The sequence below is a fragment of the Bubalus kerabau genome, chromosome 10 (genome assembly GCF_029407905.1).
Source record: "Bubalus kerabau isolate K-KA32 ecotype Philippines breed swamp buffalo chromosome 10, PCC_UOA_SB_1v2, whole genome shotgun sequence".
Lineage (NCBI taxonomy): Eukaryota > Metazoa > Chordata > Mammalia > Artiodactyla > Bovidae > Bubalus > Bubalus kerabau.
This window is the reverse complement of record NC_073633.1, coordinates 107,052,389-107,069,439: the sequence shown is the minus strand read 5'-3', so window position 1 is coordinate 107,069,439 and position 17,051 is coordinate 107,052,389. Positions and strand designations below refer to the sequence as shown.

Below are 17,051 nucleotides of genomic sequence, written 5' to 3'. Positions count from 1 at the left end.
GAGAGACCAGTTTCTCTTTTTCAGTTTTAGCTCCAAAATTCCTAGAAAAGAAGCTTGCTTGGCCTAGCTTGAGTCAGAGCTGGGTTGAGCACCGACCAACTGAAGACATGCCCGAATTGGTCACATCCTTACCCTGGCCAATCAGATGCGGCCACAACAGCAAGGCTATGTTGTATCAACAGGACCACCCTGTGGGTTCAGAAAAGAGAAGGCAAATGAACTAGAACAAAAAGTGTCCATTACCTTGTTTTTTTCCTAAGGTTTGTTGTTGCTCAGTTGAAAAGTCACGTCCACCTCTTTGAGACCCTATGGACGGCCGCACACCAGGTTCCTCTCTTCTCTGTTATCTCCTGGAATTCACTCAAATTCATATCCACTGAGTCAGTGATGCTATCTAACAATTTTATCCTCTGCCGCCCCTTCTCCTTTTGCCTTCAATCTTTCCCAGCCTCAGAGGGGCTTTTCCAACAAGTTGGCTCTTCGCATCAGGTGGCCAAAGTACTGAAGCTTCAGCTCTAGCATCAGTCCTTCCAGTGAATATTCAGGATTGATTTGCTTCAGGATTGACTGGTTTGATGTCCTTGTTGTGAATTATGTAGGTGCTATTTTACCAGAAAACAAGTACTGCACACACACCTACCTGCTTGGCGTCTAACTGCCTCTTGACAATCTTTCTGTTCATGTTGTGTCTCCAGCAACATTGCTTAAAGACTCTTTTCTATGGTTTTCAGCCCCTGTCTCATGCCGATGTCTTTTTCATTCTTCATGGCCAGTCTGTTCACTTTATTGAGGTCAAGATTTCTGGGGTAGTTTTTCCTGTGCAGAGAAGACATTCAAAAGTTTACTTTTATTTTTGTTTAACAGTAAAAAGCTTGCAAGGGTCCAATGAGCTATCCATGTGGTGTTAGTGGTCAAGAACCTGCTTGCCGGTACAGGAGACTGAAGAGATGCAGGTTCCATCCCTGGGTTGGGAAGATGCCCTGGAGGAGGGCACGGCTATCCACTCCAGGACTCTTGGAGAATTCCATGGGAGGGGAGACTGGCAGGCTGGGGTCGCACAGAGTTGGACACGACTGAAGTGACTTAGCACGGCCCGGCAGACTATGAGCGTCAGACTGACCCACACTGATTTCCATGACCCATGAGTTAAGAATGGTTTTTACATTTGCAAATCTTGGGGAAAATAGAAAGGAGAATAATATTTTATGACATGTGAAAATTCAAATTTCAGTTGCCATAGAGACCGTATATTCTGGAATGTCTAAAATAATTTCTATGTGACCTTTTTCAGAAAGTTTACTGAGCCCTAGTTTAAAAGATTAGTGTTCAGTTTATTGAAATAACAAATTCAAAACCTTAGTGTAAGGTTTTTCTCGCCTGGAAAGCCCCATGGACGGGGGAGCCTGGTGGGCTGCAGTCCATGGGGTCGCTGAGGGTCGGACACGACTGAACGACTTCACTTTCACTTTTCACTTTCACGCATTGGAGAAGGAAATGGCAACCCACTCCAGTGTTCTTGCCTGGAGAATCACAGGGACGGGTGGGCTGCCGTCTCTGGGGTCGCACAGAGTTGGACACGACTGAAGCGACTTAGCAGCAGCAGCAGTGTAAGGTTTAAGAAAAAAAGCTTTAAGCTTAAAAAACACATGGTTACCTGTGCATGAAACCACAGCGGCCACAATCAGGACACAGGACGTTTCTATCACCCCCACGAGATCCTCCACACCTCCCCCCACATAAAATAGCCTTCCCTCTGCTCTCAGAGCCAGGAAACCACTGATTCTTTTTCTGTCACTATATGTTAATTTGCATTTTCTAGAATTTTACATCAACAGAATCATCCAGTAAGTACTCTTCTGTGTCTGGCTTTTCTTACCCAGCACAGATTTTTAGATTCATTCATGTTGCTATATCTATCAGGAGGTTGTTCCTTTTTACTGCTATGCTTTTTTAAAACTAAGCTTTTGAATTTCTAGTTTAAAATTTTTGTATTATGAAACATTTCAATATACCTAACAAAAAAGGCAAAACAGTCTTCCTGCTACGTTCACATCACCCAGCTTGCAGTTCAGTTCAGTCGCTCAGTCATGTCTGACTCTTTGCGACCCCATGGACTGCAGCATGCCAAGCTTCCCTGTCCATCACCAACTTCTGGAGCTTGCTCAAACTCATGTCCATTGAATCGGTGATGCCATCCAACCATCTCATCCTCTGTCGTCCCCTTCTCCTCCCGGCTTCTGTCTTTCCCAGCATCAGTGTCTTTTCTAACGACTCAGTTTTTAGCCAGCTTTCAGTTCAGTTCAGTTCAGTCCCTCAGTCGTGTCTGACTCTTTGCGACCCCATGAATCTCAGCACGCCAGGCCTCCCTGTCCATCACCAACTCCCGGAGTTCACCCAAACTCATGTGCATCGAGTTGGTGATGCCATCCAGCCGTCTCATCCTCTGTTGTCCCTCAACTCTTCGCATGAGGTGGCCAAAGTATTGGAGTGTCAGCCTCAGCACCAGTCTTTCCAATGAACACACGGGACTGGTCTCCTTTAGGATGGACTGGTTGGATCTCCTTGCAGTCCAAGGGACTCTCAAGAGTCTTCTCCAACACCATAGTTCAAAAGCATCAATTCTTTGGCGCTCAGCTTTCTTCACTGTCCAACTCTCACATCCATACATGACCACTGGAAAAACCACAGCCTTGACTAGACGGACCTTTGTTGGCAAAGTCAACTGCTTTTTAATATGCTATGTAGATTGGTCATAACTTGCCTTCCAAGGAGTAAGTGTCTTTTAATTTCATGGCTGCAGTCACCTTCTGCAGTGATTTTGAAGCCCCCCAAAATAAAGTCTGACACTGTTTCCACTGTTTCCCATCTATTTCCCATGAAATATTACCCAGCTTTAACAACTATCAACTCAGGGCCAATGCTCTTTCAACCATTTTCTCACCCATTAACTCCCTCTCATATTTGCCAATCCTAGGCCTAATGCTAGGCCTTGGAGAAGGAAATGGCAACCCACTCCAGTACTCTTGCCTGGAAAATCCCATGGACAGAGGACCCTGGTAGGCTACAATCCATGGGGTCAAAAAGAGTCAGACACGACTGAGCGACTTCACTTTCACTGTTCTTTCAGGCCTCACACTATTTTTCCTGCAAACATTTCAGCATGTATTTCTAAAAGATATGGAGCCTTTAAAAATATATAACTGTAACTCCTTTATCATGTCCATAAAGTCTGAACAATAATCCCTTAATTTTGTCAAATACCCAGTGTTCAAATTCTCAGCTGTTTCATAAATGTCCTCATTTTACTTATACAGTTTGTTTGAATCAGAATCCAAATAAGATCTCAGCATTACTTTTGGTCAGTATGCCCCTCAAATTTCTTTTATTTACTTTAACATTTTTGCTGCTGCTGCTAAGTCGCGTCAGTCGTGTCCGACTCTGTGCGACCCCATAGACAGCAGCCCGCCAGGCTCCCCCGTCCCTGGGATTCTCCAGATAAGAACACTGGAGTGGGTTACCATTTCCTTCTCCAATGCATGAAAGTGAAAAGTGAAAGTGAAGTCGCTCAGTCGTGTCTGACTCTTCGCGACCCCATGGACTGCAGCCCACCAGGCTCCCCCGTCCCTGGGATTCTCCAGGCAAGAGTGCTGGAGTGGGGAGCCATTGCCTTCTCCGTTAACATTTTTATTTCCCACTTGTTATTTCTCTCTGGCTGTGCAGGGCTTTCACTGCTGCATGGGACTTTCTCTGGTTGCAGGGCACGGGCTTCTCATCGCGGCGGCTTCCTCTGTGGGGAGCCCAGGCCTTAGGGCAAGCGGGCTCAGCAGCTGCGGCTTCCAGGACCTCGAGCGCAGGCTCAGTGGTGCAGGGGCTTAGTTGACCCGAGGCATGTGGGATCTTCCCAGACCAGGGATCAAATCAGTGTCCCCTCATTGGCAGCTGGACTCTTAACCGCTGGACCACTTGTGAAGTCCTTCAAGTCTCTTTCCCTCCGTATCTCCTTTTGGCTCCTTGCTTTATTATTATTTTTTTTCCTTGTAGTTTATTTGTTGATGAAACCAGGTAGTCCACTCCACGGTTTCCCACCATCAGAGTTGTGCTGATTCTATCCCCTACTGGTGTTTAAGATGTTCCTTTGTCCCTTGATTTCCTGAAAACTGGTTGTTGGGTATAAAGGAATAAATATTTAATTGTAGAACAATGCCTTAAAACGTTCAAGTTCAGATTACATAACTTATTTTTTTAGCAATAATTTTTAGGACACTTGAACAATGTTTGCTCTCAGTTTATAAAGGTTGCAAATGAAACACTTCTCAACAAAATATAGGACCTCTTGGAGTAGGCAAATGACAGTCTGTGGGCTCGCCATTAATTTTTGTAAATAAAGTTTTATTAGAACACAGCCATGCCCATTCATTTATATATTTATTATTTCTGGCTACTTTCCCAATACAGTGGCAGAAACCAGGAGTTGTGGTACAGACCCTCTAGCCCACAAAACCTAAAATATTTACTCTCTGGCCCTTTAAGAAAAAGTTTGCTGACCTCTGCTCAGCATTTATACATTTTACATAAATTTATAAATTTAATACATTTTACTTTCTCTTTGGGTATTTCATTTACCCCAAAATACTCAATCTTCTTCAAGTATTGATTTTTACAAAGCTAATGAATTATACCTAAAAGTATGGCAAACTTTAAATTATTACATCTCTGAAACTTTGCCTAAACTATACAAGATTTCGACTTAGAAGCAGAAGTCTAAAGCAATTACTCATTTACACACTTTTAAATTGTTCTTATAAGGGGTCTCTTAGGTCTCAAATTTTCTCACACATCCATAGTAGAGAAAATATCAAATATGTCCAGATATCTTCTTAGTCTTTCTTACATTTATTTATTTGGCTGCACCAGGCCTTAACTGCGGGCACGTGGGATCTTCAGTTTTCACTATGGCACGTGGCATCCTTAGTTGAGGCAAGTGGGGTCTGGTTCCCTGACCAGGGATTAAACCTGGGTCCCTGAACTGGGAGCACAGAGTCTGGAACACCAGACCACCAGGGAAGTCCCTACCCAGATCCCTCCTGATGACAGACATTTTACTGGTATGGTCCTGATTCTTCTAAACCTTCCACACACTGTTTTTCTGGAGTGGAAGGATACCAAACAGTGGGGAAGATGGCGACAGAGGGGACCTGCTAAGGGAGAGAGGAGCTGCCCCAATTAATTGAGGTGACTTAGAGCCGGAGATTTTGATAGAACCTCAAAGCAGCAGATTTGCTTCTGTGGTTCTTAATGCATTTCCTAACTAAAGATCTCTGAGCTCCGTGGAATTCTCCTCACCCCCAATATATTTCAGTTCAGTTCAGTGACTCAGTCATGTCTGACTCTTTGCGACCCCATGGACTGCAGCACGCCAGACCTCCCTGTCCATCACCAACTCCTGGACCTTGCTCAAACTCATGTCCATCGAGTTGGTGATGCCATCCAACCATCTCATCTTCTGTCATCCCCTTCTCCTCCTGCCCCCAATCCCTCCCAGCATCAGGGTCTTTTCCAATGAGTCAGTTCTTCACTTCAGATGGCCAAAGTATTGGAGCTTTTCAGTATGTATCTCTAACATATAAGAACTTTAAAATAGTAACCTCAGTGCCATAGTACATTAGTATATCTAACAGATTTAACAAGAATTACTTGATGTCATCTAATACCCCATCCATTTTTAATTTTACCATGTATCTCAAAAAAGGTCCTTTTACAATTTTCCCAACCAGAATCATAATGGGGCCATATATCTCATTTGGTTGATACAAGCCTAACCTCTTTTAATCTATTGCAGTCTCTCATATCCTTAAAGATGCTGATTCATTGAAGAAACTGGGCTGTTTCCTATAATTTCCCACTCTCTAAATATGGCTGATTGCTTCTAGATAGTACAATGAAATGAAATGTTCATCGTTCAGTCATGTCTGCCTCTTTGCAACCCCGTGCACTGTAGCCCACCAGGCTCTTCTGTCCACGGGACTCTCCAGGCAGCAACACTGGAGTGGGTTGCCATTTCCTTCTCCAGGCCATCGTCCTGACCCAGAGCTCGAACCTGGGTCTCCTGCGTTGCAGGCAGACGCCTTACCATCTGAGCCTCCAGGGAGCTCCAGGGGGAGGGGTGCTAGATAGTACGAATTCTAAACTGTTCCTTCACCGTGTACTTCTGGTAGCAGTCTCCATTACTTTCATTTTTTCCCTAAGTCAAGAATAGTTCATAAGTGGGTGAATATATTCTCTAACCAGCAAAAATCTCTGAGCTTGAGAGGACCTTGAATCCTTTTACACCCCTAGCGTATTCGGCATCCACATTGCTTGGAGCTTGGCTCTTTCACACAGCTTTGAGCCAGACTTGCAGTCACAGCTCACGTGATAGCACTTGTATGAAGTGCGTCTGATGAGCCAGGTACAAGTCTAAGCACTTTACCTCTGTGCTCGTTTAACCTTCTAAACATTTTGCAGAGGAAACTGTCCACACATACAAAAATAATCAATAGTCAATCTAGGAAAGAAATGGAAAATTTTGTTTGAGTCCACCTGAGGATTGTAATCCAGGAGATGATCTCCCAGATAACTCTGAGAACTGTTCTGAAGAGGTATAGGAGGAGGCAGCATGTATGTGATTTTGGTGAATGGTTACGTGCAATCAGGCCTTCCCCGGTGGCTCAGACAGTAAGATCCAGGTTCAACTCGTGGGTTGGGAACAGCCCTTGGAGAAGGGAATGGCAACCCACTCCAGTATTCTTGCCTGGAGAGTCCCCATGGACAGAGGAGCCTGCTGGGCTACAGTCCATGGGGTCACAAAGAGTTGGACACGACTGAGTGACTAATACTTTCCCTTTCTTACATGCAATTAACTCTCATCTTGGTAGAAGGTTACTGCTATTTGGGAAGAACAGATATCTTAGTTAATGCTTTTAGTGCTTTTCTAAGTATAAGAAGATGCAAGAAATTGGGTTCATAAAATTTTCTTCTGAAAACCTCTAACTACCTGAGGGTCAGTTCCATCCCGTTCTCCCAGAGCAGTCTCATCCTGATACTTGCCCTGAATTCCTTTCACAAATTCCTTTCAGTGGCTTCAGTGCCTAGGGACTTGATTCTTGTAGAACTGGATGGTGGGCGACATTCTTCATTTTACAATCCCCACCCTCTTGGTACGAATTGTGACCAAGGTTTGGGAGGCATTTCATGACCAGTTTGTCATGAGCTAGGAATGCTCATTCCCAGGTTAGGAAGAGATTTTCCTGATAGTCCACTCAATGTACTGCTACTGGACTAGGCTCCTTTAGTAGTAACCAAAAGCCTCTGGATTGCCTGTCTTTAAGTCTTTTATTTACTGTTAGCTGCACTGGTCTTTCACTTCCTCCAGTTGGGGCAAGCAGGAGTCACTCTTCATTGCGGTGCTCTGGCTCCTCCTTGCAGCGGCCCCTCTTGCTGCGGAGCACAGGCTCCAGGCACGTGGACTTCAGAAGTTGCGGCACACGGGCTCAGTGGTTGTGGCTCTGGGGCTCTAGCGCTTTAACTCACGTAGCTTGGGCACGCAGGCTTGGTTGCTCTGAGATGTGTGGGATCTTTCTGGACCAGGGATAGAACCTATGTCCCCTGCATCAGCAGGAAGATTCTTAACCACTAGACCACCAGGGAAGCCCTGGATGGCCTGTCTTACTAGTCTGCTACAGTTCAGGAAATGGTCCTCTCTTGTTGCTTCTTCCCATATCTAGAATTACACTATTACAATCTTTGATCTTATAGAACTATGTGTTTGATCAATCACTTCAGATCATCTAATCACATTACTTTATCTGAGGCTCAGTCACACATTGTGAAATGCAAGAAATGATCTTATAGATTAGGCAGAATATAAATAAAATAGCTAGTAACACTAATAAAGTCATAAGTATGCATTTAAGCCAAGAATTTCCATAATATGTGACCCAGTATTTTCCCAAGTTCCTCTGACCAGTCTGTTCTGCACCAGTCACCATCTTTAAGGGAAATAGAGTTCACCAAAGAAGTCTGCACTTACAAGCTGTGTGGTGGGTCATCGGTGACTCCCTTACAGAATTGTGAAAGGAATGTTATCTTCTAAGGAATTACCTAGCTGGCATCAAAAAATAAATAAATAAATAAATAAACTGATGGTCATGATTGAGCAGGCATTTCTGTCATTGGAAGAGAGAATAAGACTGTGTGCTTGTATTCAAGTCACTCAGTCGTGTCCGACTCTTTGCAACCCAACAGACTTCAGCCCAACAGGCTCTTCTGTCCCTGGTATTCTCCAGGCAAGAGTACTGGAGTGGGTTGCCATTTCCTTCTCCAGGGGATCTTCCCCACTCAGGGATCAAACCCTGGTCTGCTGCATTGCAGGCAGATTCCTTACCCACTGAGCCTCTTGGGAAGTCCTTCTGTCACTGGGAAGGGCTCCTTAATGCAAAATGCAGATACACAATGCACACTAATGGGGAGGGAGGAGGTACAACGGGTAGAGAAAATTTTCATTTCAATTTCTATCTTGCCTTAAAATATGAATTTTTATTTCATCAAAAAAAAAGCTTGAAAAAAAAAAAAAAAGCTTGGGGAATCTGATTAACTTGACTCACTCAGTAAGTCAGGGTGTAAACTCAGGCGCGGAATCAGAATTCCAAATTCCTAGAACTTTCTGCTCTGAAGAACTGGCACCTACACGCTCAGTATTTCCTGGTTCTCAAAGAAGCGAGCAGGTACTGATGACTGGGAGGAGGTCCCTTCCGCCCCGCCCCGCCCCGCCCCGCCCTACCCCGCCCTTTTCGTTCCGCCCCTTTTTTATTCCGCCCCGCCCCCATGGCTGAGGACTAGGCTCAGGGAGCGACAGAGAAAACCACACTTCCCAGAGTGCACCGCCACCGCAACGGCCTCACTGTCGGCCTCGGGCTCCCGGTGCCATCTTTGTGGGGTGAGGAGGCGGCGCGGCCTGTGACCATGGCGCTCTTCCCCGCCTTTGCGGGTGTCGCCGAGGCTCCGGACAGCGGGAGGAAAGGTGAGCCCCCAGGGGGGATGAAGAAGGCGCTCGGCGGGCTTGCAGGGGCCGGCTCTCGGCCATTGCCTTGGGTTTGTTTACCCGCTTGTATCCCAGAGTTCTCCGCGGCGCTGCAGGGCCCTCTGGGAGGACGGGCTCTCGGAGGGCTTCTGGGCCGGAGGTGTAGCATCCAGAGTGGGAGAGAGGCGGGAGGGGCCGCGGGCTGGGGCTTCTGTACAGCCGTGGCTTTGCGCCCCGCTTTTCTCCCGAGGCACGGTTACTTCATCTGTGAAACGGAAGCAGTGGTGTTTTCCCGGGGGAGACTCCTGATTCAAGTGCTGGGTGTGCTTCATTACAGCTTGCTTTCTTCCCCGTTTTACTTATTTCTGAATCGCTGGGTGCCTGTCTTTTGGCCGAACCAGAGCTAGAAAATTAGGGTCCGAAGCCCAAACGTAGTGGGCGCAGCTGCTGGGAATAAGCACTGGCATCTATTTACTGAAGGCTGACTGTAGGCCCGGTAACGGTGTTACATACTTTATTCAAGCCTTGAACATTCCCAGGAGCTCTGCATTGTTAAAAATTGTGGCACACAGTGAGGAAACCGGGTCCTTTGTCCGACAGACGTTTTCCACCAAATCCTTATGGTGTCCTAACATGCTTCTCTACCCTAGTGCCTCAGTCGTGTCCACCTCTGTGACCCCATGGACTGTCGCCCACCAGGCTCCTCTATCCACGGGATTCTCCCGGCAAGAATACTGGAGTGGGCTGCCTAGACCTCCTCCAGGGGATCTTCCCAACCAGGGATCAAACCCACATCTCCAGGCCTCTAGCATTGGCAGGCGGATTCTTTTACCCCTGAGCCACCATGGAAGCCCCCTCTACCCTAGAATTTCCTATCAGTTCAGTTCAATTCAGTCGCTCAGTCGTGACCGACTGCCTGCGGGCCCATGGACTGCAGCACACCAGGCCTCCCAGTCCATCACCAACTTCCAGAGCTTGCTCAAACTCAAGTCCATTGAGTTGGTGATGCCATCCAACCATCTCGTCCTCTGTCGTCTCCTTCTTATCCCGCCTTCAATCTTTCCCAGCATCAAGGTCTTTTCCAATGAGTCAGTTCTTCACATCAGGTGGCCAAAGTATTGGAAGTTCAGCTTCAGCATCAGACCGTCCAATGAATATTCAGGACTGATTTCCTTTAGGATGGATTGGTTGCATTTCCTTGAACTCCAAGGCACTCTCAAGAGTCTTCCTCAACACCACAGTTCAAAAGCATCAATTCTTCAGTGCTCAGCTTTCTTTATGGACCAACTCTCACATCCATACATGACTACTGGAAAAACCATAGCTTTGACTAGATGGACCTTTGTTAGCAAAGTAATGTCTCTGCTTTTTACTATGCTGTCTAGGTTGGCCATAGCTTTTCTTCTAAGTAGCAAGCGTCTTAATTTCATGACTGCAGTCACCCTCTGCAGTGATTTTAGAACTCAAGAAAATAAAATCTGTCACTGTTCCCATTGTTTTCCCATCTCTTTGCCATGAAGTGATGAGGCAGATGCCATGATCTTAGTTTTTTGAATGTTGAGCTTTAAGCCAACTTTTCCACTCCGCTCTTTCACTTTCATCAAGAGGCTCTTTAGTTCCTCTTCACTTTCTGCCATAAGGGTGGTGTCAGCTGCATATCTGAGGTTATTGCTATTTCTGCCAGCAGTCTTGATTCCAGCTTGTGCTTCATCCAGCCTGGCTTTTGGCATGATGTACTTTGCATATTGGACTTCCCTGGTGGCTCAGACGGTAAAGCGTCTGTCTACAATGCAGTAGACCTAGGTTCGATCCCTGGGTTGGGAAGATCCACTGGAGAAGGAAATGGCAATCCACTCTAGGACTATTGCCTGGAAAAGCCCATGGACAGAGGAGCCTGGTAGGCTACAGTTCATGGGGTCGCAAAGAGTAAGTTAAATAAGCAGGGTGACAATATACAGCCTTGACATACTCCTTTTCCTATTTGGAACTAATCTGTTCTGTGTCCATTTCTAACTGTTACTTCTTGACCTGCATACAAATTTCTCAGGAGACAAGTCAGGTGGTCTGGTATTGCCATCTCTTGAAGAATTTTCCACAGTTTATTGTGATCCACACAGTCAAAGGCTTTGGCATAGTCAATAAAGCAGAAATAGATGTTTTTCTGGAACTCTCTTGCTTTTTCAGTGACCCAGCGGATGTTGGCAATTTGATCTGTGGTTCCTCTGCCTTTTCTAAATCCAGCTTGAACATATGGAAGTTCACGGTTCAAGTACTGTTGAAGCCTGGCTTGGAGAATTTTGAGCATTACTTTGCTAGCGTGTAGATGAGTGCCATTGTGTGGTAGTTTGAGCATTCTTTGGCATCTCCTTTCTTTGAAATTGGAATGAAAACTGACTTTTTCCAGTCCTTTGGCCACTGCTGAGTTTTCCAAATTTGCTGGCATATTGAGTACAGCACTTTGATGGCATCATCTTTCAGGATTTGAAATAGCTCAACTGGAAATCCATCACCTCCACTAGCTTTGTTCATTGTGATGCTTCCTAAGGCCCACTTGACTTTGAATTCCAGGATGTCTGGCTCTAGGTGAGTGATCACACCATTGTGATTATCTGGGTCATGAAAATCTTTTTTTGTATAGTTCTTCTGTGTATTCTTGCCACCTCTTAATATCTTCTGCTTCTGTTAGGTCCATACCATTTCTGTCTTTTATTGAGCCCATCTTTGCATGAAATGTTTCCTTGGTATCTCTTAATTTCTTGAAGAGCTCTCTAGTCTTTCCCATTCTATTGTTTTCCTCTATTTCTTTGCACTGATCACTGAGGTAGGCTTTCTTATCTCTCCTTGCTATTCTTTGGAACTCTGCATTCAGATGCTTATATCTTTCCTTTTCTCCTTTTCCTTTCGCTTCTCTTTTCACAGCTGTTTGTAAGGCCTCCTCAGACAACCATTTTGAATTTTGCATTTCTTTTTCTTGGAGACGGTCTTGATTCCTGCCTCCTGTAGAATGTTATGAACCTCTGTCCATAGTTCTTCAGGCACTCTGTCTATCAGATTTAATCCCTTGAATCTATTTCTCACTTCCACTGTATAATCATAAGAGATTTGATTTAGGCCATACATGAATGGTCTAGTGGATTTCCCTACTTTCTTCAGTTTCAGTCTGAATTTGGCAATAAGGAGTTCATGATCTGAGCCACAGTCAGCTCCCGGTCTTGTTTTTGCTGACTTAGGGAGCTTCTCTGTCTTTGGTTGCAAAGAATGTAATCAGTCTGATTTCATTATTGACCGTCTGGTGTTGTCCATGTGTAGAGCCTTCTCTTGTGTTGTTGGAAGAGGGTGTTTGCTATGACCAGTGCATTCTCTTGGAAGAACTCTATTAGCCTTTGCCCTGCTTGATTCTGTACTCCAAGGCCAAATTTGCCTGTTACTCCAGGTATTTCTTGACTTCCTACTTTTGCATTCCAGTCCCCTATAATGAAAAGAACATCTTTTTTGGGTGTTAGTTCTAGAAGGTCTTGTAGGTCTTCATAGAACCGTTCAACTTCAGCTTCTTCAGCACTACTTGTCAGGGCATAGACTTGGATTACTGTGCTGTTGAATGGTTTGTTTTGGAAACAACAGAGATCATTCTGTCGTTCTTGAGATTGCATCCAGGTACTGCATTTTGGACTCTCTTGTTGACTATGATGGCTGCTCCATTTCTTCTGAGGGATTCCTGCCCGCAGTAGTAGATACACTATCATCTACTATTTAACCCATTGCAGTCCATTTTAGTTTACTGATTTTTAAAATGTGGACATTCAGTCTTGCCATCTCCTGTTTGACCACTTCCAGTTTGCCTTGATTTATGGACCTGACATTCAAGGTTCCTATGCAGTATTCCTTTTTACAGCATCAGACTTTACTTCCATCACCAGTCACATCCACAACTGAGTGTTATTGCTTTGGCTCTTCATTCTTTCTGGAGTTATTTCTCCACTGATCTCCAGTAGCATATTGGGTACCTACGGACCTGGGGAGTTCATCTTTCAGTGTCCTATCTGTAATAGCACAGCCCCACCCATCAACAGAAAATTGGATTAAAGATTTACTGAGCTTGGCCCTGCCCATCAGAACAAGGCCCAGTGTCCCCTCAGTCAGTCTCTCCCATCAGGCACCTTCCATTAGCCTCTTATCATTCTCCATCAGAGGGCAGACAGACTGACATCCCCAATCACAGAAAACTAACCAATCTGATCACATGGACCACAGCCTTGTCTAACTCAGTGAAACTATGAGCCATGCTGTGTAGGGCCGCCCAAGACGGACGGGTCATGGTGAAGAGTTCTGACAAAATGTGATCCACTGGAGAAGGGAATGGCAAGACACTTCAGTATTCTTGCCTTGAGAACCCCACAAACAGTATGAACAGAATTTCATGGAAGCTGGTGGTTATATCTAGAGAGTTAGGTTCAGTCTGAAAATACCTCATTGGGTTTGCTCTGCACTTGGCATTGATCCAAATCATGAGGCTGAGCTGCCTAATTTCCTCTCCCTTAGTGGTTAAGATGGACCATTGGGTTCCTGGACAGCCTGTTACATCCGTTATGAAGCTGCCCATGGGTCTTTCACCTAAAAAACTTCCATCTCTGTTCTCCAACCTTCTCCTACCGGTTAGAACTTTTATTAGACAGTGATATCCTTCCATTTTTTTTTATCCTTAATATGAGCAACTACATTTCCCTTCCTTTTCTTCTTTAAAGTATAGTTGATTTACCACATTTGAGGTGTACAGCAGGGTGATTCAGCTATATATATATATATATTCTTTTTCAGGTTTTTTCCATTACAGGTTTTTACAGAATGTGGTTCTCTGTGCTGTACAGTAGGTTCTCGATGTTTCTCTATTTTATATATAGTATGTATCTGTTAATGCCGAGTCCCAAGTTTATCCCCACCCCCCATTTCTGTTTCTTAATTGCAGAGTATTCTGCATTTTGCCTTAAATCCCAGAGATCATTCTACACTGGAGTATATAAATCTTTCTCAGTTCTTTCGGCTGGTACCTAGTGCTCCATCAAGTGACTGTCACTGACTTCATTCTGTCAGTCCCTCTTAAGGACATTAGACTGTTTCTGGTGTTTTGCTGTTAAAAACAGAAGTACTTTATCTTTGGCCTTATACTGTAAAGTGTTATGAAAATGTAAGATGGTATTAGTACTGATGTGTGCAGTTTTAATTAAAAAAAAAACAAAAAAAAACAGCACAACTCTTGGGCAGCAATACCAAAGCTAGTGAGAGAGGCTGTGTCCTCCACTCTCTCAGTTCTGTTAAGAGTTAAGCCAGGATTAAAGTAGGCATCATAGTCAGTAAGCGTTTTGGGGAGGCTGAGTTCAGCAGAATTCATTCTCTCAACAAACAGGTGTCCAGAGCCTCCCTTGTGTTAGGAGCAGCAGAGATCCCCCAGGGTGTGATCCTTCCAGTTCTTGAGCTTTTCTTTCTGCATCATCAGATTGATGAGGATTGTCTACTCTAATAAAACATTGTTGCCTGGGAGTCAGACATCTGGACAGAGTTGGGATGAAAGAGATGAGGCTCATGAATGAATGAATGAGACTGTGCTCTTGCACTCAGTCGCTCAGTCGTGTCTGACTTGGCAACCCAATGGACTTTAGTCTGGCAGGCTCCTCGTCCGTGGGGTTCTCTAGGCAGGAATACTGGAGTGGGCTGCCATTTCCTTCTCCAGAGGATCTTCCCAACCCAAGGGTTGAACTTGGCTGTTCTGCATTGCAGGCAGATTCTTTACCCACTGAGCCACCTGGGAAGTTCATGTGTTTCTGACATGAAAGTGAAAGTCACTCAGTCATGTCCGACTCTTTGCAACCCTAGGGACTATACAGTCCGTGGAATTCTCCAGGCCAGAATACTGGAGTGATTAGTCTTTTCCCTTCTCCAGGGGATCTTCCCAACCCAGGGATTGAACCCAGGTCTCCCGCATTGCAGGCGGATTCTTTACCAGCTGAGCCACAAGGGAAGCCCAGAAATACTGGAGTGGGTAGCCTGTCCCTTCTCCAGCGGATCTTCCCGACCCAGGAATCGAACCGGTGTCTCCAGCTTTGCAGGCAGATTCTTTACCAACTGAGTCATCAGGGAAGCCGTCTCTGACATAGATGTTACCAGTGTTTTCTTAGGCAGTCTCCCAAGGCAATAGAAATAAACAGAAAACAAATGGGACCTAATTAAACATACAGGCTTTTGCACAGCAAAGGAAACCATAGACAAAGGAAAAGACAGTCCACAGAATGAAAGAAAATACTTGCTAATGACACAGCTGACAATGGCTTAATTTCCAGAACATACAAATAGCTCATATGTAATTCAACAGCAGAAGCTAAAGGACCCAGTTGAAAAGTGGTCAGAAGACCTAAGTAGACGTTTCTCTAAAGAAGACATACTGATGGCCAATAGGCACAATGAAGAGATGCTCAGCATTGCTAATGATTAGAGAAAAGCAAATCAAAATTACAATCAGGTACCAACTCAAACGGGTCAGAATAGCCATCATCAAAAAGTCTACAAATAACAAATGCTGGAGAGGGTATGGAGAAAAGGGAACCCTCCTACTCTGCAGGTGGGAATGTCAGTTTGCGAGGCACCATGGAGAATACTGTGGCTGCTGCTGCTGCTGCTAAGTCGCTTCAGTCGTGTCCGACGCTGTGCGACCCCATAGACGGCAGCCCACCAGGCTCCCCCGTCCCTGGGATGCTCCAGGCAAGAACACTGGAGTGGGTTGCCGTTTCCTTCTCCAATGCATGAAAGTAAAAAGTGAAAGTGAAGTCGCTCAGGCGTGTCCGACTCTTAGTGACCCCATGGACTGCAGCCTACCAGGCTCCTCCATCCATGGGATTTTCCAGGCAAGAGTTCTGGAGTGGGGTGCCATTGCCTTCTCCGATGGAGAACACTGTGGAGGCTCCTTAAAAAACTAAAAGCAGAGCTACCATATGAGCAGCAGCCCCACTCGCAGGCATGTATCTGGAGAAGACAGTACTTTGAAAAGATAGGTGTACCCCAGTGTTCGTTTCAGCACTGTTACAATAGCCGAGACGTGGAGACAGCTTGGCTGCTCATCAGCAGGTGAAGGGCCGAGGGAGGCGCAGCACAGACGCACAGCGGGCGCTGCTCAGCCAGAGCGCGAGAACGCCGCCTGCAGCCGTGCGAGCGATGGACAGACACCATGTGGTGTCACTCACATGTGGAGTCTGAACTGTGGCACGGATGAGCCTGTCTGTGAGATAGAAACAGCCTCGGGGATAGAGAACAGATGCGTGGTGCCACAGGGGAAGGGGCTGGGGGCGGGTGGGCTGGGAGTGTGCGGTTAGTAGATACAGACTGTTGTGTACAGAGTGGACAAACAGCAAGGTCCACTGAGCCTCTCAGGGACTGGGTTCAGAACCCTGGGGGAAACTCGAATGGAAGAGAATATAAAGCAGAACACGCATTATGTGGGCTTCCCAGGTGGCGCTAGTGGTAAAGAACCTGCCGGCCAGGGCAGGAGACATGAGATGTGGGTTCAGTCCCTGGGTCAGGAAGATCCCCTGGAGAAGGCCTTGGCATTCAGTCCAGTCTTCTTGCCTGGAGAATTCCATGCACTGAGGAGCCTGGCGGGCTGCAGTCCATAGGGTTGCAAAGAGCGACTGAAGGGATTTCACACACACGTGTGTATAATGGAGTTACTTTGCTGTACAACACAAATCAGCACATTTTAAATCAAGTACACTTTGATAAATAAACTATATGCGATTCACTAGTCTAAATGTCAAATACGTATGAAGTCATTGAATCCTCATAACAACTCTGTGAAGTCAGTACTATCGGCAGCATTTTTCAGGAGAAGGAAGCAGAAACACAGAGCCCAGGATTTGGGCTTTGACCTGGGCTCAAGCAATACGGCTTCAAAATCATGGACTCTTTTTAAAAAAAAAAATTTTGCATATTTTAATTTCAGAACTAAAAA

At 45.5% G+C, this 17,051-nt stretch overlaps 1 protein-coding gene and 2 long non-coding RNA genes across 4 annotated transcripts in view; 2 read left to right on the top strand and 1 right to left on the bottom strand.

Annotated features, from left to right (window-relative positions):
* Positions 1-4,046: 4,046 nt before the first annotated feature.
* On the bottom strand, positions 4,047-8,748 carry LOC129620706 (uncharacterized). Its single transcript, XR_008698683.1, has 4 exons — positions 8,643-8,748; positions 8,069-8,139; positions 7,034-7,644; positions 4,047-4,157 (listed from the first exon to the last, which is right to left on the bottom strand). It is a non-coding gene; the product is annotated as an uncharacterized LOC129620706 (long non-coding RNA).
* A 125-nt stretch (positions 8,749-8,873) lies between these two features.
* The window catches only part of NRDE2 (NRDE-2, necessary for RNA interference, domain containing), a 47,825-nt gene continuing 39,647 nt past the window's right edge, over positions 8,874-17,051 (top strand). For both annotated transcript variants that reach the window (XM_055538910.1, XM_055538909.1), the window contains exon 1: positions 8,874-9,058. In XM_055538910.1, the coding sequence (XP_055394885.1) occupies positions 9,001-9,058 (58 nt within the window). In that variant the 5' untranslated portion in view covers positions 8,874-9,000. The remainder of the gene's footprint in view (positions 9,059-17,051) is intronic.
* LOC129621911 (uncharacterized) lies at positions 9,071-10,548 on the top strand. Its single transcript, XR_008699813.1, has 2 exons — positions 9,071-9,379; positions 9,709-10,548. It is a non-coding gene; the product is annotated as an uncharacterized LOC129621911 (long non-coding RNA).